Raw genomic sequence first — 21620 nt, forward strand, 5'->3', positions numbered from 1 at the left:
GGGCAATAACTTCTGCCGCTCTGACCTTTCCGTCGGCACCAGTGATCACTTTGCTTACGCGGCCGGCCGGCCACATAGCTCGGGGTAGTGACTGGTCTATGATCATAACGACTGTGTCCACTTTTAAGTTGTCTCTATCTTTTACCCATTTCTGGCGGGTTTGTAGAGACGGTAGGTAGTGGAGGAGGAAACTGTTCCAAAACTTGTCAGCCAATACTTGACTGTACCTCCACATTCTTCGGCCGTTCGCTTCTTTGGGTCTGTACACCGTCTGTGGGAGCGCGGGGTCCAGCCGCACCATCAAGAGAGTGTTGGGGGTGACTGGGTCGACATCTGCTACATCACTTGAGACGTAACCGAGGGGCTTTGAGTTCAATACTCCCTCGATCTCTGTGAGGACTGTCGTGAGGACTTCTTCAGCCACGGTCTGGGCCCCAAGCACGGCGTACAGAGCTGTCTTTATGGAACGTACTTCTCTTTCCCAGGTTCCCCCGAAGTGAGGGGCGTTCGGGGGGTTAAACTGGAAGTCGATCTGAGAGGGAGCGAGGTGGGTCTTAAGTTCTGGGCCCATGGCTTGGAAGCTCTCTCTCAGCTCTCTTTCTCCGCCTTTGAAGTTTGTCCCGTGATCAGACAACAATATAGACGGTTTTCCTTTTCGCGCTGTGAATCTCCGGAAGGCCATAAGGAATGAGTCCGTACTCATGGTCGGAAGGAGTTCTATGTGTATTGCTCGGGTGGTCATGCACTTGAATACAATGCCCCACCTCTTCTCCGTCCCTCTTCCTTTCTTCACGTAAAGCGGGCCGAAGCAGTCCACGCCGGTGGAGTGAAAGGGCTTATCGCCGAGTCGGAGGCGACAGGGAGGCAGGTCTGCCATCATGGGTATACTGGGCTGTGCTCGCCACTTGCGACAGTCTAGACAGGTCCGCTGGAAGTGTCGTACTGCTTCTCTTCCTTGCAGTATCCAATAGCGACGTCGGATCTCAGCGAAGACTCTCTCTGCCCCAGCGTGGTGCACATCCTCGTCGTATTTCTTTATGATGAGCTCGTGACTTTGTGTCGGCTGTTGAGGACTATAGGAAACTTGACGTCATCCGTTAAGTCCGGGGCCCGTCTCAGACGACCACCCACCCTGATGAGGCCATGGGTGTCGCGCTCGGGGGCCAAGTGGAGCAGTCTGCTGTCTGACGGGACTGGCTTTGATCCCTGCAGGCAGTCTAGCTCGTCAGGGAACGAGTCTCTTTGGGCTCGCTGTAGCAGAAGGAGTTCTGCTTCTTCGTAGTTAGCTGCATTAATGTCGGTAGTGGGGGGAACCTCAGGGTGGTGCCACAGGAATGTCTTTAACTGCGCACTCTCAAAGGTGGGGCAGTCGTCTATGTTAGGGTCAGTGGGGACTGGTGTGTGCGTCAACCCACAGAACATAGATTTCTTGATCTCTGCCTCCTCTTGACTAGCCTCCCGAGGGGTGGGGTTAGGCCACTCTTCTTCCGGGAGCTTGAGGAACTCAGGACCGTCACTGTAGATATTGTGACGTGTGAGGTCATCTAGGGACATCCCCCGTGTGATGACATCTGCTGGGTTCTGTTTCGTGTCCACGTACCTCCAGCACGCTGATCCTGTTAAGTCTTGGATCTCTGTGATTCTGACTCCCACGAAGACCTTGTATCTACACGAATCGGACTGGATCCATGTGAGTACGGTCATGGAGTCTGACCACAAGATTGTTCTTTGCACCGGGATGGTGAGTTCACGTTGGATTAACGTGGCGAGTTGCGCGCCTACCAGAGCTGCGCAGAGCTCTAGACGCGGGATCGATTGTTGCTTGCGGGGGGCTATCCTTGAGCGAGCCAGGATGAAGGCTGTGTGTATTTCTCCTCCCTCCTCTCGGGCCCGCAAGTAAGCCACCGAGCCGTAGGCCACTTCTGAGGCGTCGCTGGAGACGTGTAGGTCCATCTTGCACGTCTCCAGCCGCACTGTGGGTGGGAAGTAGCTTCAGCGTATGTTCACATTTTGGAGCGAGTTGAGTTCTCTCTCCCACTCTCTCCAGGTGGAAGCGAGGTGGTCGGGTATGGGGTCGTCCCAGCCCTGTTCCTTGTCCCACAGCTCTCGTACAATCATTTTCGCCCTGGTGGTGTAAGGTAGGATACACCCCAGCGGGTTGTATTGCCTTGCGAGTGTTCTGTATATGCTCCGTCTGGTGGTCGGTAGAGGGGTCGACCTTCCCTGCTCCGTGGTCAGGGGTGTGTATCTGTAATGGAGCGAGTCTGTTTTGAAGCGCCAGACTAGGCCTAATGTCATTTCTTGTGCTTCACCTGGGATGGTCGCCATCCAGGTCTCGCTGCTTGCTGCCTTTGTCTCTGGGGAGAGGCTGCGAAGTACTTGAGGGTCACTGCTGGCCCACTGCCGGAGATCAAAGCCGCCTTTGATCAGTGAGGCGCGGAGCTTGAGTAGGAGGGCTTCGGCTTCTTCTGGCGTCGAGACGCTTTGCAGACAGTTGTCCACGTAGAAACTCCTCTCTACACTTTGTTTGACCTCCTCGTCAGCTTCAGGGTCTTCCGTCACATGTTTTTGCAGTGCGAACGTAGCACAGCATGGGCTGCATGTGGTTCCGAAGGGGAGGACCTCCCATTGGTAGATGGATGGTTGCTCATCCCCGATCCTCTCTCTCCATAGGAACCACAGCAAGGGCTTGTCCTCTTCCACTAGTCGCACCTGCAGGAACATCCCTTTGATGTCGCCGCTGATGGCCACCTTGTCTTGGCGGAAGCGTAGTAACACGCCTAGTAGAGAGTGTTGGGCCGGGCAAGAGTTCTTTATTCAGATTCTGTAGTCCGATCTGGTAGCTGCAGTTGAATACAATGCGATCCTTGCCGTTGTGGTGGACCTTGTGGTGGGGCACGTACCATGATTCTATCGTCTGGTCGGCCTCTTGAATGTCAATTTTCTTTATGTGTCCCGCTGTGATCAGCTTGTCAATCTCAGCGCGGTACACAGTGGCTTGAGTGGGGTCTTTGGCTAGACGCCGCTCGGTGTTCAGTAGATATCTTAGGGACCTGCACTGGCTCCCCATTGCTGCACGAATCCGCTTCAAGGCCCTTGACCTAGCATACCGTGCGGCAAAGGGAACTGCTCCCGCCTACCTCCGGTCAATGGTCTCTAACTACACACCCTCAAGACCCCTACGCTCTGCATCTTCTGGCCGCCTCAGACCTACTCCTATCCAAGCTCCGGGAGGGTCATCAAAGAGAAGTCGCCTATTCTCAGTCCTTGCCCCACAATGGTGGAATGAACTACCCACCCCAGTTAGGACAGCCGAAACACGTCCAATCTTTCGCCGTCGACTAAAGACTCACTTCTTCAACCATTATCTGAATTAAAAAAAAAAAAAAAAAAAAAAATCTAACCCTAACTAACCATACTGTCATGCACTTGTCCTAATAAACTAACCTACACTGTAGCACTCAACACTTTGATGAACATTGTTACTCAGCTGATAGAGTTGTGCTCTTCCTGATGACTTGTCGTACAGAACTTGTAAGTCGCTTTGGATAAAAGCGTCAGCTAAATGACTAAATGTAAATGTAAAATATCGCTCTGTCGCTTCTTTTGAGGCGTGGAGGGTGGGCATACCCTCTCGCCTCAAGAGTGGAGTTGCGTATCTCATCACTCCATTGACCTCGACTCTCTTTGTCCTCTGCTCGAGGAGGGTTATGGCATAAGTGTCTTCCTTTGATCGAACAAGTTTCTTTTCATTCTTAAAGGGCATCGCGTCTAATGTCCATAGCCTCTCGACGTGCTGTAAGAGGGTGGTGTCTTCTTCTTTTATTCTTGAGTGGAGGCAGCGAGTGGCTGTTGGTCGGTTGGAAGACCCGGAGAGGGGGCCTTGTAGTGTCCAACCTAGGCGGGTCTCGACCGCTGCTGGACAGCCTCTGGGCCCGATGTGGACTCGGTCCGTTGGGACGATGAGGTGTGCGTGGTCGGATCCTATGAGCAGGGTCGGGGTGGCGCCGTCGATGAGCGGTATAGGTAGTTGACGTAGGTGCACGTATTTTTCCATCAGCTTTGGGATGGGGTAGGTGTACTGTGACAGGCCTATGTCTTGGCTGGTGAAGGCGTTAGTAATCCTATACTGCTTCTCGGGCTGCCCGACTGCTGCTATCGTGAAGGAGACATTTTCACCCTTTATGGTCTTCAGGTCTCTTCTAATGGTACGGATTGTCATTGTTTCTTCGCTCCCCCGCAGACCCAGCCGGGCTGCGGCGGATGCGAGGAGGAGAGTCTTTTCTGACCCATCGTCTAGGACGGCGTAAGTGTCCATGACCTTGTCCTCGTAGCTTAATATCACTCGGACCACTTTCAAGAGCACTCGGGAGCTCCCGCTCTTCGCAGGGTCTATATACATGACGTTCACTCTCGAGCTGCTTGGGTGTACGGGTTTCTTCTTGTTGCTGTCATGTAGGACATCCAAGTGGGCGCCGTCGCACTTGCTGCATTTCTTCTTTAAACGGCACTCAGCTGTCAGGCTGCGCGCGCAGCGGAAGCAGCGGCGGTTGGCTTTGATCCACTGACTCACCTCGTCAGCGGTCATCTTCTTGAAAGTGTCACATTGAGACAGCCAATGTGACACAAGGTGTGACAAGGTATATCAAACGATACATATATATATATTCAGTTTAATCTGGCCCTTCACAACAGGTAGGGTGTTCCACATTGATGTGGCATAATTGCGAAACGTGTTTAGTCCCTTGTTTGAGCCGAATCTGGGTTTAACATGATTTGTGGAGCTCCCTCTGGTGTTGTGATCGTGGTATTCACTGACCTTTGGGAAGTATTGGGTACATGGGTACCTTGGTCGTGTAGTGAATCTTGTAGACCAGGCCCATTGCAAGTTGCTGTACTCTGTCGTCTACTCTAAGCCATCCTAGTTTGTCAAAGTGGGCAGGGGTGAGGTGGGTTCTAGGAGTAAGGTCAAGCAGTAGTCTGACCAGTTTGTTTTGAGATGTTTGTAATTTTGTTTTTAGCGCCTTTGAGGTGCTTTGGTACCATGAGGTGCAAGCATAGTCGTAGTACCCTTGAATGAGTGCTCCTGCCAGAGTCTTCAGGGTATTCTACTATTCTTGTTTACCAGTGAGGAGATCCGGTACAAGAATCGAGTTTGTTGGTTGACTTTTTTTATTACATTGGATGCCATTTTGTCACAGGAAAGATTTGCCTCTAGGATGGAGCCCAGGTAGGTAATTTCTTCTTTCCTTGTGACAATATTGTCACCCACTGTAACTGAGAAGCCGTCGGTCTTGCTGAGTTTGTTATTTGAACCGAAGAGAATGGACTCTGTTTTGCCCATGTGTAATGATAGTTTGTTATCAGCGAACCATATGCAGATTTTGCCTAGTTCCGAGCTGAGGGTTTTTTCAACCTGTAACTTGTTCTTGTCAGAGACCAGCAGGGCTGAGTCGTCCGCAAACAGGAACAAGTTGCAGTCACAAGCTGACGACATGTCATTTGCATAAATTAGGAACAGTAGCGGACCTAGTATGCTTCCTTGTGGAACACCACAGCTCACTGTGAGGGGGGGGGGGATAGGGTACCGTTTACCTCCACCATCTGTTCTCTCCCCTCCAGGTAGGATTGTGCAGGGGTGTTACTCTCGCTATTTTGAGGTCCTTGGGGACGTGTCCCTGTTTTATGGAGAGGTTTATTATGTGTGTGATGACTGGGGTGATGGCGGCTGCTGAGTCTCTGAGGAATTTGGAGGGGATGTTGTCATGGCCAGTGGCCTTGTTCGGTTGGAGGGCGCTCAGTCTTTTGAGTACCTCATCTGTTGTTACCATTTCCAGTTTGAAGTCATCTTTGTGGACCCCTAGGTTCTTGTAGTATGCTACTATGTGTTCTACCCCATAATGCCCTGAGTGGGAGGGTAGTTTGTTTACCAGTGTTGTGGCTATGTTTGTGAAGAAAATGTTTAAGTAATTGGCTACATCCAGCTTGTCTGTGATGAGCGTGTTGTCCGTCTTTATGTTTATGTTTGAGAATCTGGTTTTAAGTTTTTTACTGCAGCCTAGTTGATTATTGAGTAATTTCCAAAGTTCACGTGGTTTGTTTTTGTTTTCCTCAGTTTTGTCATTGATGATTTTTTTTTTTGCTGTTTTGATCATGGAGTTTACGTCATTTCTTAGTCTGTTTCATTCCAGTTTGAATTCAGTCACGTGGGCTTGGAGTTCACTGCTCTTGCTTTTGGTAAGCTTTGACTGACTTTTACGAAACTCAGAGCATTTTTTGTCTCTGGTTTTCATAGCGGTCAGTATTTCAGTGTGCATCCACGGCTCAGCGCGATTTTTTACCCTGGTGGTTCTTAGGGGGGCCATGTTGTTTAGTATTGTTAAGAATTTGGTTTTGAAACCAAGCCATGTTTCTTCAACCAGTGTACCATTGAGTTCATCTGACCAGTCTAGGCTCTCCAGTTCAAGGTTAAAGGCCTCGCTAGAGTAGGTTTTGAGGTCTCTAGATGTGACTGTTTTGTGACAGCCAGCCTTTTGTTTTAGCTTTTTGCGGATACAGAATATCATATAATGATCACTTAACCCGCATGCTATAACCCCTTTATTGGAGATCTTGGACTTGTCAGAGGTCAGGATGAGGTCAATGGTAGTCTGAGTTGACTCACATACACGTGTGGGTTGGATGATTAGCTGGCTGAGGCCGTGCAGATCACAAAACCTATTGAAGGATTTGAAGATGGGTGCATCTGTCTGAACTCGAATTGGGAAAATACCGCCCCCTATCGTCTCCCGGATGGTACTGCACCCCTTTGGATTGGATTGAATGAAACGCATGGGAAAAAAAGAGTCCGGAATCCACATTTTACTTCTCAGGCAAGTAACCCGAGCCGATCGGACTCATTGTGGACCATCAGAACAGCGTGGAATATATATTTCCAGTACCCAGCGTTGGATCAATAAACGCGATCGATATTTGGAATGGCGATCAGGAATTGGAATAATCTTTTTGGAGAACATCTGATCTGAGGTAAGGAATCTATTTTTCCAGTATTGGGATAATCCGAACTATTTTCACCTATATATCAGCGTGTGCCATATGTGTGTAATATGTGTGTGTGTGTGTGTGTGTGTGTGTGTGTGTGTGTGTGTGTGTGTGTGTGTGTGTGTGTGTGTGCGATCAGGAAATAAGAGAATTGATTTTTCAGCCCGCTTCTATAGCGTGCATAAGTACACATATACTATCGATAATCTAGCGTTTATTTGAAAATGATTCATAAATAGGCCGAAAAATGACAACGTGTTTTGTGTATTCCAGTGTATTCAAGTAAAGGGCGATTATCACAGAATCTTCTGAAATCTTCTGGAAGTTTCAAGAAACTAGCGTTTTTCAAAATGGTATAAAACGTAAATGAACTGATTAAAAAACAATCCGTTTCGACAATGTTGACTGCAAACAAGTCATTGATAAGCGACGGCCATATTAGACACATAGCCATAATTTAAGATATAGTTTATGCGTTCGCAAATATGAGAGCTCTATCATTGAAGTGGGTGGTGGCATTCAACGGGATAAATAGGAAACGGAGGCCGGCACTGAAAGTGTTAAGCCTCAAATATATTAACCTTGTTGGGCCGATGCCATTCGAGTCAAATGATCTTCTTCTACAACATGTGTGTAGGGGAAATTGACCATTCTCATGTGTATACCGCCACCTTTGTCTATCCGTTGATTTTATTTAATTTTTTTCAGTTTATTTTATACTTTTCTTTGTACTTAGCTTAGCTATGTGAAGCACTTTGTTTGACAAGTGTCATGTTTAAACGTGCTATATAAATAAATTGTATTGATTGATTGATTGATTGTGATTTATTCCGTAATGAGGTTATTGATCCCCAATTGTTGGTTATGTGCCAAAGTGAGAGTAGACACTGTGCAGTGTAGTGATCAACTGCACTACATGTGGTTTTTAGACCTTTTACAAAACTATCAATCTCTGTAGCACCAGTGCTATTTTATTGCACTGTAAAGAAACTGTGATTTTATAGTATGTCTGCACTTTATGTGCTCATTTCATCATTCATGTCTTTTATATTCTACTAAAACTGAATCAAACCATAAACAAGGTGGCCTGTTGGGATGTTAGATCCTAATGTGAAAAATTTTGATTTTATATGTCTGCTCATTTTACCCTTGCTATTATTCTACTTATTTTAACTTTTATCTTTGCGCCCCACTATCCGCTGTGTGTGTGTGTGTGTGTGTGTGTGTGTGTGTGTGTGTGTGTGTGTGTGTGTGTGTGTGTGTGTGTGTGTGTGTGTGTGTGTGTGTGTGTGTGTGTGTGTGTGTGTGTGTGTGTGTGTGTGTGTGTGTGTGTGTGTGTGTGTGTGTGTGTGTGTGTGTGTGTGTGTGTGTGTGTGTGTGTGTGTGTGTGTGTGTGTGTGTGTGTGTGTGTGTGTGTAAGTGGCCATATGCACCACCATGCAGTGCACTTCTAAATCAGGCCGCAACTTACTATATCCACAACTGAAAATCACCAGCATATGAGCTGGTGGCTGGTGTTAATTTGAAGCGGCTAAAACGTTATTTCTAGCGTGCGTCCCGTCCTGCAGATGTCTTTGTAGTTCTGCTGAACTACTACGGAAACCCTTTTGACACCAATGGCAGATGCTGGTCCCATGAAGCCAGCGGCATCAAGCCTACAGTAACTGAATCTATATCAAATCTAATTAAATCAAACGGAACCTTGTGAATCAAAATCAAATTGAATAATTTGGCTATGAGGTGCTCAGAAAACAACTTGGAGCTCAACACCCAAAAAAGTGTTGAGATGAGGATCGACTTCTGTAAGAACCCTTCCCCTCATCTCCTTCTGGTAATCGACAACAAGCAGCAGCTCTCAATCAAGGAGCTACACAACACCAGGAAGTGAGCTGGAAAGATCGCTGCTGACCCAACCCCTCCCACACACCCAGGCGACACCATTACAGAAACTCCCCTCGGGAAAATGGCACCAGTACCACGCCTCACCTGAACAGTTTCTTCCCAGAAGCAGTCTCTCTGTTCAACAAGTCACCCAGACCCAGGACTAGCAGACAACGATACCCACCCTTCATACCCACATACACCACAATGATACACACCCTTCATACCCACATACACCACAATGATACCCACCCTTCATACCTACTAGGGGTGTAACAATAGCAATGCATCGATCCTAAGGTGACGATTCAACTGCATCGATTAAAAAATTTAAGAATAGATTATATTAAAAAATATATATATTTAAGTGGTCAAATGAAGATATTTCATGATGCATTGAATCGTTGCCTGAAGAATCGTAATCGAATCGTTGTGGGGTCGAATCGTTACACCCCTAATACCCACATACACCACAATAATACCCATCCTTCATACCCACATACACCACAATAATACCCATCCTTCATACCCACATACACCACAATAATACCCATCCTTCATACCCACATACACCACAATGATACACACCCTTCATACACCACAATGATACACACCCTTCATACCTACATACACCACAATGATGTGCTACCTCAGCTCACCACCTGCCAACTAGACATCAGATCTTATCACCCTCTATTGTGGCCCTTTGTGGTTTGCAGTCACAGACGTTTAGAGATTCTGAAACTATTCTGAAACCCAATCTGAGCCTCACTGAAATGCACTCCTTGGTTCACACAGAGTCCGTTTCAGTGAGTCTCAGTCAGCTTCTGCAGACAGGAGCTCGACCCCATTTACTTTGGTTTGTGGCTCACTATCCGGAGCTAGTGTAACCAAGAGATTTGAACCCGTGATCTCGTGATCCCCAGGCAGCCGCACTAACTAACCAGTTGAGCTAAAGGGTCCGACCCATTAGCAGGTGCTGGTTGACCGATTCATCCATAGTTTACACTACTAGTATGAGGAACAGCATGGATTGTGCTGAGAAAGGACTCTACTGATCAACATCACGATTGGTGAGTAAGAAATGGGACTAGGGTACCAAAAATCTGAACTATCTGAGTTAGGGGCAGGTAACTATAAGATTTATTCTTCTTCCTGCTCCTTTTGTCCATGGAATGACTATTTATGATTGTGTAATGAAGAAACTATGATTGTATGATTCCATGTGGCAAATAAAAAACTCTGAACTGAACTGAACTGTAGATAGATGTGTTTCAGAACTTTAACAGTAGATAGATATGTTTCAGAACTTTAACAGTAGATAGATACTGTATGTGTCTTCAGTGGAAGCCCTTGTGCCACGCTTACCACTGGTTTTCTGAAGAACTCATATTTGGCGTAGTTCTTGCGGAACAGGAACTTGGTGTTGCCTTTGATGGACCAGGTGGCCTGAACCTCCAGCACAGCTTCGTGGTCCTCCAGACATCTCTCTAGGGAAACAGAGCGAGAGAGTGAGCATGAGGGAGGGAGTGTATGTGTGAGTGGTTCTGACACACACATACACAAATACCGTAGGAGGTAACTATCATTGTCAGAACTCGGGACGTGAGAAGTAGAGACTCATATCCACGTGCACTCACTGGAGAACTAGAGACTCATATCCATGTGCACTCACTGGACTATCTTGTATTTTGTACTTTTTATATTGTATTTGTATCTTAGCCATGCTGCTTTGACACCTGAATTTCCCCAAGGGGATTAATAAAGGATCATCTTATCAGACTAAACATTGATCTATGATTGGGGTGGATTGTCCAATTGGGGACAAAGACCCTGTGCCCAATTTGGAAAAAGCTGATGTTTGGGTCAGTGGTTAAGGTTAGGGTTAGGTTAAGGTTATGGTTAGGCTTAGGTTAAGGTTAGGGTAATGGTTATATTGTAAGCAGATGTTTGAGTCAGTGTTTACGCTTAAGGTTAGGTTAAGGTTCTTTTTTTTTGTGGGCGGAGTTTACGAAAAGTGCTAAATGAGATGTCGGAAGAAGCACTGAAAAGGCAGTCAGTGGATTTGGTTGAGGAGAAATAATGTCAGCTGGGGGCCAAAGTAAACAAAGGGTAAAAGAGTATTCCCATTCTTCTCTATTGTTGTGGTTCCATGTGTAATATTGGTATCAGGAATTGTTCTATTCTTGACATAGGATAACTTAACCCTTTCACTGCCACACTACCAAAACAGTTAACCCTTTCACTGCGACAATTCACAGAAGGTTAAGGAAGTTTGGCGTGTGGATATCATGGAAATAAGGGGAGCTAACATGGTTCTGGGAGCTGTGCAGCCTTCCAGTCGTGTCGTGGGCCTGGGTGGGAAACACCAGTGAAGGGAGGTTCCCACTTGATAACCCTGGTGATATGCTGGCTCTCGCTGCCTATCTATCTACACTTTGTGCTGTGGTGGCCATTAGGGGGCCATGTGGTTCAATCAAAAAATATACATACGATTTCCCCCCACTTGGTTAAAGGGCCACTTCGCCAATTTCCAACCTTAATCCTATTGTTCTATTGCGAGGATAACATGTGATAATCAGACATAAAACCTACCAATGTGTTCTGTGTCTCAGCCACATGGCGGCTGAGCTCTCGAGACACAGAACACATAACCCTAATCCTCACGAAATAATGATAGGATTAAGGTTAAAGATTGGCTGAATCCCTCTTTAAAGTTGATTGTTGTAGAGAGGCACATTTTTCTTTACCCAGGCCCAGGGAAGGGTGCAGCTCAATTAGGGCCCAGTTCTCCTGGTCACTGCAGTGGGCTGTCTGGACTAGCATGTGGCACACCTCCCTGGCTGTGGCCCCTGGACAGACCCACAGAGATCTGCTGTGGCTGTCCTCTCCATACACCTTTATCAACTACACAGAGAGAGAGGGGGAGGGAGGGAGAGAGAGAGGGGGGGGGAGAGACAGAGAGAGAGGGAGAGAAAGAAATTGATGGATACAAAATAATGAATTTAGAAAATGCCCTTATAAATCTGAACTCTATTTTTTTGCAGAACCACTACTGCTTGGGCGCAGTGATTTCATCACCTAGGGGCGACAGTGGCTCAGGAGGTAGAGCAGTCGTCTGGCAATCCGGAGGTTCCCGGTTCGATTCCCGCTCCTCCCGGGCAGCGTGTCAATGTGTCCTTGAGCAAGACACTTAACCCCTAATTGCTCCCGATGAGCAGGTTGGCACCTTGCATGGTTGCCTCCGCCGTCGGTGTGTGAATGTGTGAATGAATGGGTCAAATGTGAGTAACAAATTGTAAAGCGCTTTGGATAAAAGCGCTATATAAAAAAAGCAGCCATTTACCATCACCTAAAAGCTCTGTTGTTTTTTGAAAAACTGGACTTTTGAGGTGATGAAATCACTGCGCCCAGGCAGCAGTGGTTGGGCAAAAAATAGTGCTGAGTATATATCTGCATAGAAAACGAAAATGTCTACCGGTAATTATAAAAAAAAAAAAATTGGTAAATACACAGGTCACAACATGTTTACAGGAACGTTTTGGAGTTGTATTTGGAGTGTATTTCGTGACTGTTGGGAACTAGGCTACACTGGCACACCTACTTCCAGTGAATGACGCTAAGCTAGGCTAACGGTGTGGCTGTTCCCTAAGACGAATGCATGCAAAGAGAAGACTGCTTGTCTAACTCCAGGGTAGATGGCAAATAAGCAAATTTCCCAAAAAGTTGGCGTGTTCCTGAGATCATGTGTATCACTGTGTATTAAGATATGTGTATCACTATGAATTAAGAGATGTGTATCACTATTGTATTAAGAGATTGTGTATATAACTGTGTATTAAGATATATGTATCACTGTGTATTAAGAGATGATGTGTATCACTATGTATTAAAAGATTATGTGTATCACTATGTATTACGATATCATGTGTTCTATTCAGATACTGACACATACAAGTTTGTATATTTCTACTGAGGCAGATCATCAGATCACTACTCACGCTTCTATGGTAACATGCAAAACGGCATATTTACAGCACAATGTCCATAAATATACAGACCAATCGAGTCAGAGCATGTGTGCAGAGTGTATATATAGAAACATATGCAAATGGATGATCTCACCAACTAGTAACATGCAAAAGAGCCCTTGTAGCAGCTACATGAGATAATGTGCCATGTATTCCCAGAGTATAATGTGTAAGAGAATAATATACTCAATTATGCATGAAACAAAATTGTTGCAGATATGCAAGGAGACATAGGAGTGTAACGATACATTTTCAGATTATGAGCTCACAATTTGATTTGAAATGTATTCAGACTACAGAGTTCTAATTCTATATTATATATACCTGTACAACTTAAATGAACAGCCCTTTTATTTGCTTCAATCACTGAACTCACCCTGCTTTTATTTGGGACAGCGTTCACACATAAAAGTAAAACAAATAAAAGGTCTTCATCTAATAACTAATAATTTACTATTAATTTACATTTACTACAAATTATTTAATTATTAACACTTCATTGCTCCAGATCCCCAGTGGTGTTTAGGAGAAGATGGCTGATGAGACTTAGAATCACTGCATTAATCCATTAATGCAGTGCTTCTATCAGCTTGGATACCAAGATTGATGGTAAATAATGAAAATGGGATTAAATAAAGATGTTGGTGACATAGTGGAGGCTCAGAAGGTGAAGCCACAGTACATTAGAAGTGCCATAAAAAAAACTGCTTTGCAGCATCAACGGCTACCAGATAAACAATTAATGTAGACCGGGCTTCTAATTGAGACCTGCCTTTATTTGTCAATATGTGTAAAACACCTTTATATAATGGCATGCAAATTTCTTGATTTACACATGGATTATGTAATTAATTTGTCATGACTCATTGTGAAACAAAAGAAAAATCGCGGAGATAAAGAAATAAAAATAATGGCAAACTTTTTTTTTCTTCAGATTTGATTGATTGATGGATTGAAAATTGTATTACCAGATTGCAGAATGGGTACAATACAGTACGGCTCGATACACACAATTGTTAAGGGGATGCAGACCAGATAAAGACTTTCGTCTTGTTTACATCAGGGTCCCCCATTTTCAATGCATCATATGACCGGTACGACATACGACATACATCATATGACATACATGACATACAGATAGACAGTACTGCTACATCTTGTTTAAGAAGCACAGTGAAGTTACCGGTTATTATTTGATTGATTGATTGAACATTTTATTAACAGATTGCAGAATGGGTACAATACAGTACAGCTCAATACACACAATTGTTAAGGGGATGCAGACCATAGAAAGACTTTGAAAAGGGTCCCCCATTTTCAATGCATCATAACATGTTACGATTCTGGTTCTTGACTACGGTCGGGAACCACCCACCTTCTCTGTCATCTGTCACTTGATTGCTGTCACTTGTTTTTCCCTGTCATTTAGTGCTGTCACTTAGGGGTTGGCTTCTGATTGGCTGTCACGGGGGTGTGTGTGGAATGTTGGTATTTGGTGGCTATGTAACATTCCTTTCCTCTGCTTGTCATTTGTCAGGTCTTCACTATAGGCGTTCGGAGATAACGCGGCCGGTTCCAGTTCTGGACCACCACTAAGCTCCATTATCTATTCCCTCTTTCCCTTGCCTTGGCATAGTATCCTAGTATTACTCTTTGTGTTCTTTACTATTAAAGTCGAACCTGTTCAAGAGTATACCTTCTCCGTCTCTGTGATTGCCTACAACAATTGGAACTCACCTACCTCCATCCTGACAGAAGACCTGACCCTCAGAGTTCCATGGAGGCAATCATGGAGATGCTCCGGGCACAGAAGAGTGCACAGGAGCGCATGGAGGAACACCAACATCTGGTCAGCGCCGAGTTGGTTCGGCTGGGCGGGATCGTCAGCGCGTCGCAGGAGACGGCGCAGTCGGCGCTCCTCACAGCCCAGCAGGCACAAGTCGAGGTGGCGGGGGTAAGGACGACGGTGGGAGAGACGGCGGCAGGAGAGGCAGCGTTCAACACCACGTTCAACACAGAGGAGAGTCAGGGAGCTCTTGGGCACCAGGATCGGAACCAGGAGCCACGGCTACCCGCACCAGGCCACTACGCGGGAGCACCGGAGGGATGCAGGGAGTTCATCACCCAGTGCTCACTCGTGTTCCAGCTGCAGCCACGCTCATTTCCCTCTTCCAGAGCACAAGGTGCATATATTATCACCCTCCTCACCGGTCAAGCACTCTCCTGGGCTATGGCCGAATTAGAGAGCGGTTCGTCTATCTGCGACTGTGTGGACGACTTCACCGGGGAGTTGAGAAGGGTATTCGACACTTCCCGAGTACTCTCGATCTTCGAGGCCGGTGGGCGGCTTCTCGCCTGCCGGCAGGGCCTCCGCACAGTCTCAGAATACGCCATCGAATTTCGGATCGTGGCTCGGGAGGCAGCTTGGCCGGAAATTCCTTGTGTGGTCCTGTTTCTCAAGGGACTCTCCGCACGGATGAGGGACGAGTTCTCCGTGCGTGAGATCCCTGAGCAGCTGGAAACGCTCATCAACACCGCCATACGGATGGACAACCGACATCGGGAGAGAGAGAGGGAGCGTGAAGATACTACCCAGGTACGTGTCCTTTCTCCTCCCGTTGTTGATATCTTCCCGCATTACACGAGTGGGCCACTGGGTGATGAATCCATGCAGCTTGGGGCGCTGTCGCTCTCAGACGACGAGCGGCGGCGCTTCATCGAGGAGCGACGCTGCTTCCGGTGTGGCCACACCGGTCATCGTTTCGGCAGCTGTCGGGAACAGGCTGGCTCAACTCGGCGCCAGTCGGGAAGAGGAGGTGCTCCGCCGGGCCTCGAGAGGGCGCCAGCAGGTGGGCTCACCCCAGCACTACCATCTGACTCACGTACATTTCTGGAGGTAGCGGTTAACTGTGGGGGTAACGTTAGGGGAACGAAGGCTCTCATTGACTCAGGGGCGGCGGGCAATTTCATTCACTTGGGGTTGGTGAGAGAATGGGGAATCCCGGTAGAAGAGTTGGGGGTTCCCATTCCGGTCTACGCCCTGGACGGTCAGCCCCTGGGCAGTGGGAGCGTCACTCAACGCACTGTTCCTATGCACATCCGGGTGGCGGGTGGGAGTGGGTTCAATTATTTGTTATTGTCTCCCCCTATTCTGTAATGGTGTTGGGTCATCCCTGGTTGTTATCATGTGTACGGAATATTAATTGGAGCACGGGCAAGCTCTCAACGGAGGTCGACGTGAAGTCGGTCGTCGGCGAGAGTTTGTCCACTCCCTTGTCTCCCTTCCCCTCTTCTCTTTTTTCTCCTTCTTCTCTCTCCAGGGTGGTGGGGAGCGTCGCAGATTCTGTTCCACCCTCTAATCCCGATTTGATAGGGGTTCCTGAGATCTATTGGGACCTGGCGGACGTTTTTAGCAAGACGCGTGCTAAAGCACTACCGCCTCATAGATCATACGACTGTCCCATTAATCTCCTACCCGGTACCTCCACGCCTCGCGGGCGAATGTTCTCTCTCTCACGCCAAGAGACCGTGGCCATGAACACCTACATTGAGGAGGCATTGCTTGCGGGGCACATACGTCCTTCCACATCCCCGGCCGGCGCTGGTTTCTTCTTTGTTGATAAAAAAAGATGGGGATCAGCGTCCGTGCATTGATTATAGGGGATTGAATGACGTTTCCATCAAGAACCGATATCCTTTACCTCTCATGGACACGGCCTTTGAGTGCTTACAGGGGGCACAGGTCTTTTCTAAACTTGACTTACGTAATGCATACAATCTGGTTAGAGAAGGAGACGAGTGGAAGACTGCATTTAATACGCCCAATGGTCACTATGAGTATTTGGTCATGCCCTTTGGTTTGGCTAATGCTCCGGCAGTCTTCCAAGCCCTGGTTAACGACGTGCTGCGAGACTTGATTGGGGTGTCGGTGTTTGTTTACCTAGATGATATCCTAATTTTTTCTTGCAATATGGTGCAACACCAACTGCATGTTCGGGAGGTGCTAGACCGTCTCCTCAAGCATCAACTATTCGTTAAGGCCGAGAAGTGTGTGTTTCACACTGATACCGTTTCCTTCCTGGGCTTTGTGTTGACAAAGGGTGATCTACGCATGGATTCGGCCAAGGTGAGTGCAGTCTTAGACTGGCCACGGCCTTCGTCGCTCAAGGGGTTACAACGGTTTTTGGGCTTTGCAAATTTTTACAGGCGCTTTATTCGCAACTTTAGCGCCTTAGCCAATCCGTTAACAGCTCTCACTAAGGCCTCTCTCCCTGGATTTGAATGGTCGCCTAGGGCAGAGTCGGCCTTCTGCGATCTCAAACGTCGGTTTACATCCGCTCCTGTCTTGATCCGCCACGATGCGAAGGTTCCGTTCATTGTGGAGGTGGATGCCTCTGACATCGCGGTGGGGGGGGTGCTCTCTCAGAGGTGCTTAAAGGATGGGAAAGTGCACCCGTGTGCTTTTTTTTCTCGCCGTCTGTCACCAGCCGAGCGCAACTACGACGTGGGTAATCGGGAGTTGTTGGCTATCGAATTGGCACTGGAGGAATGGAGACATTGGTTGGAGGGGGCGGCACATCCTTTCATTGTTTGGACCGATCATAAGAACTTGGCTTACATCCAAGGGGCTAAACGCCTTAACGCTCGACAGGCCAGGTGGGCGTTCTTCTTCACACGATTTCGATTTACCATCTCCTATAGGCCCGGGTCCAATAATATCAAACCTGACGCGTTATTGCGCCAGTTTGATCTTCCTGGCCGGGAGGAGCAGCCCCATCCCATTATTCCACCGGCCTTGATTTTGGCACCCGTGTCTTGGGGCATAGATAAGGTGGTAAGGTCGGCGCTGACGAGGGAGCCCGACCCTGGCGGGGGCCCTCCGGGGCGGTTGTATGTGCCCAAGGCGGCACGCTCACGTTTGCTGCAGTGGGCACATGCCTCATCCCTCACCAGCCACCCTGGGGCCACCAGGACCCTGGAATTTATCCGTAGGAGGTTCTGGTGGCCGACAGTGGAGGGGGATACGCGTTCCTTTGTGGCGGCCTGCCCGATGTGGCAAGGCCGTAGCAGCGGAGCGCGAAGGAGGACCCAGACCCAGGAAGGGACTGGACCCCCCCCGGAAAAGGGGGCCTGGAGAGGCCAACAACGCCGCAGCATCGAGACCCCACCAGGCGGTCACTAGTGACACCACCCCCCACATCGCCAGCGTATTCGGACAGGGCCCATCCAAGAGCAGGCCTTTCCCCCCAACAGCACGCCGCCCCGAAGCACTCAAAAGGCTACACCCACAGCGGGACCAGGCAGCGCACCGGGGAGACAACCCTCAAAGAAGTTGATCCCTCAATCCAGGCAACAAGCCACTCGACCTGAGCCTGGAGCACTGCGGACTAGACAGGCGCCAAAGGGGTCTGCTGAAACAGCACCCCGGCGGAAGGGGCGTACGCTGGTATGCCGTGCACCATGTCGCAGCCTCCACAAAAAAAAAACCTGACCCTCTAGAGGGGCCGAGGCAGAGAAGGCTGACATGATTGGCAGACGTCATGAAAGGTGCGGGGGCACACTCACAGGCAGACGGGGCCAAGCCCGGCCTAGCCCGAGAGTTGACTCCGCTACCAACACACCAGGGAACCAACCACCCCCTTAGGTTCTAACATGAGGCGGTTGTTCCTATAACCCCCCAAGAAAAAACTCCAAAACACAACTGCAGGTATACACTGGCTATCAGGGTTAGAAATTAACATTTTTTTTCAAGGGCTTTTTTTGACCCCCTTAATTGATTTTCAGGGGCTTTTTTTGTATTTCGGGGGCACTGAATTTTTATGATAAACGGTAGGTGTGGGACGGTTCACAAAATGGAGGGTTCGGTTCGTATCACGGTTTTCGGTTCGGTTCGATATACGTACATTTTTATTAAAAAAATAATAACACTCAAATCTAAACATGCTTCTCATTTATATATATATATACTGCGATAATATAATTAACGCATTAATCTAAAAAAATTACATTTTTTTTTTTTACCTTTATTTACCCAGGGTAGGTTCGCTGAGCACAGATGCTCTTTTTCAGGAACGCCCTGCTTCACATTCACACAGTTCCATTCACACCTGGGAGCTGCCCAGTACAACCACAGTTGACACCATTGGCCACTGAGCAACTCCACTGGAGCAGTTGATTCAAGCCATGTCACATAGTTCAAGTTTGAAATGATTCTTTCTGTTTTGCTCCTGAGAGTGTGCTAGATACTGTACTGTACTGGTAATATTATTTATTTGTGTTAACTTCTGAATAAAACAACTTATTAAACACAAGTACATCTTATTGAACATTATTTTGATATTTCATTACCAATTATCATAGCAAAACAGCTTTTTCAAACAGTCTGTAATGCATTTTGGAAACGGGAGATGGGCTCATGGTGTAATGGGCCACCTGGCCTGAGAAACATAAGGAGGAAAGAAAAAGTTAGGACTTACTTCTGGTCATTATTTGGGTAGAACACACATATTTTGAATGCCTTCTGCAGTTTTTTTTTTTTTTGAGCCATTTTAATCTAGATTAATCTAGATTAAATCCAGGATTGCAGATAGATTAATCTAGATTAAAAAATTAATCTATGCCCACCTCTAATATATATATATATAAAAGGTTTACAGTGTTACAGTGTTTACAGCCTTAAATAATGTTTGGCACACAAAGACCGAACTGACTGAAAAATATAGGCTACATTTGTCAAAGTATTAACTTAGTGCAAACAAACAATATGCTCAGCCAGCACTAGACTTTCCTTTCTATAATATAAACACAAAAAAACAATGTCAACCATGTTTAAATTCCCTGATTGTCAGTTCTTAATGGAAAGATTTGTTTTCTGCTTGAAATTATTATGTATCTCTACATTTATTTAGACTAACATTATTTAAATATTGAGTGCAACTGTGGTGGATTACGTAATTCATTGAGTTGGAACTATCTATGGGTTGGCGCCGGGTCCCCACGGACATTTTAGCGTGTGGCACCTTCAGCTCCGGTAACGTTAGGAGGAGATCATAACATCAACAAGCAGCACGAAAGCGGCAATAGTCCCGGTTGGAGTTAGTAAAACACAGTTGTATGTTAGCCTTCTTGGATGTTGAATAAACGCCTATCATTGTCTTTAAACACCCCGCCTCTCAGACTCTCATTCCCTCCTCTGCTAGCTAGTGGCTACGATAACATTTCATTGACTGTATTAGCTGGGGCTAGTGCTACCATAGTTAAAACGTGCGTTGTATTGTACAAACTGCTAACGCTATGGCAAGATGTGTGTAGGCCTATGTAATGTTAATGGCTATGTTTTTAAAGTCGTAATGAAGATTGATTTAGATTGTGCTTGCCATTTGTACACTGGCTGCAGTGCTGCTGCTGCAGCCGTTTTCGAGGAGGTAGTAGAATTCGGCAGAACACCGGCTCCGCCAAATGATTTTTTTTATTTGCGCATCATCTGAACCGTACGATACACAGATGCTCCATTACCAGATAAATATATATAATTAGTAAACTGTCGGGGGCATTATGTGCCCCCCTTAACTGATTTTCGAGGGCATTTTGTCCATTTTCAAGGGCATTATGCCCCAAGCCCCTGTTAATTTCGAACCCTGCTGGCTATACAGCAGTACAAGTGTTTCAGTTTTCAAGAAGTGGTTAACCCAGGCCAACAGGTCGACGAAAGCTAATTTGGACCCGGGACGTACACAGGGATGCCAGAGGAGTTCTACAATAACCACCTCGACAGCCCCCTCCCAGCCCCGCCAAGCAGGAGAAGAGAGGGGCGAAAAAGAATGGAGAAGGACCAGGCTCCTTCAGCACAGCGCAAGGTACAACACAATATGGACCAAGCAACAGTGAGGGATAGCACATAGTAGGGCTGACCCCTATTAATAGATTAGTCGACTAATCGGTCGAAAGGAGCCGTAGTCGACTGGCCAACCTCTTAGTCGAATATAATTAAAAAAATTAAAATTAAAATATATTACTTTTTATTTAAATTTGTTTTATCATTCTTTCCAAAAGAAAATAGGCCTAGAAGCGTGGCTAACGCTAATGGCACGCATACCAGAGGCTATCTGCCTACGAAAACAGGCACAGAGGCACTGAAAGAGGATTTCACCCATCTAATGAACACACTAGACTAGACAAATATCATGATGTATCCATCAGTGGACCAATTGCATGCTTTTGCAGAGGACAAGAAGCCTTCAGTCGACTCCTTCAGACATTAAGCACCCCCCAAATGGAATGATAAAATAAATAAAAAAATTATATATATATATTTTTTTTACCAATAGTCGACTAACGGCAAATTTTGGCCAATCCTAGTCGACCATCCAAATCCTTAGTCGGGGACAGCCCTAGCACATAGTAACATAACCACGAACATCTCCATAACGTCAAACCCTGCAACACCCGGGCCGGCCCGGCATTTTTCCCCCGAAAAAGCACAAGTCCCTCAGGGTACCAGAACAGCAGATCTGCGCCCCGGCGGACAACGGGTTAACTGACCTGGTCCGGCGCGACCAGAACCAGTCCTGTGCCCTAATCACGCCGCCATCCCCAGTCCCAGGAGGGGGGTAGGTACGCGTGTCGATCCAAAACATTATAGAGGGCGCCACCCAGACGGTCAGAACA

General features: G+C 47.0%; 1 protein-coding gene across 1 annotated transcript in view; it reads right to left on the bottom strand.

Annotated features, from left to right (window-relative positions):
- The window catches only part of grb7 (growth factor receptor bound protein 7), a 108070-nt gene that overhangs the window by 60260 nt on the left and 26190 nt on the right, over positions 1-21620 (bottom strand). Inside the window, exons 4-5 of the mRNA XM_084323328.1 lie at positions 11673-11829; positions 10291-10412 (exon numbers count right to left, since the gene is read on the bottom strand). Of these exons, the coding sequence (XP_084179454.1) occupies positions 10291-10412; positions 11673-11829 (279 nt within the window). The remainder of the gene's footprint in view (positions 1-10290; positions 10413-11672; positions 11830-21620) is intronic.

The sequence above is a fragment of the Notolepis coatsorum genome (genome assembly GCF_963971535.1).
Source record: "Notolepis coatsorum genome assembly, chromosome: 10".
Taxonomy (NCBI): domain Eukaryota; kingdom Metazoa; phylum Chordata; class Actinopteri; order Aulopiformes; family Paralepididae; genus Notolepis; species Notolepis coatsorum.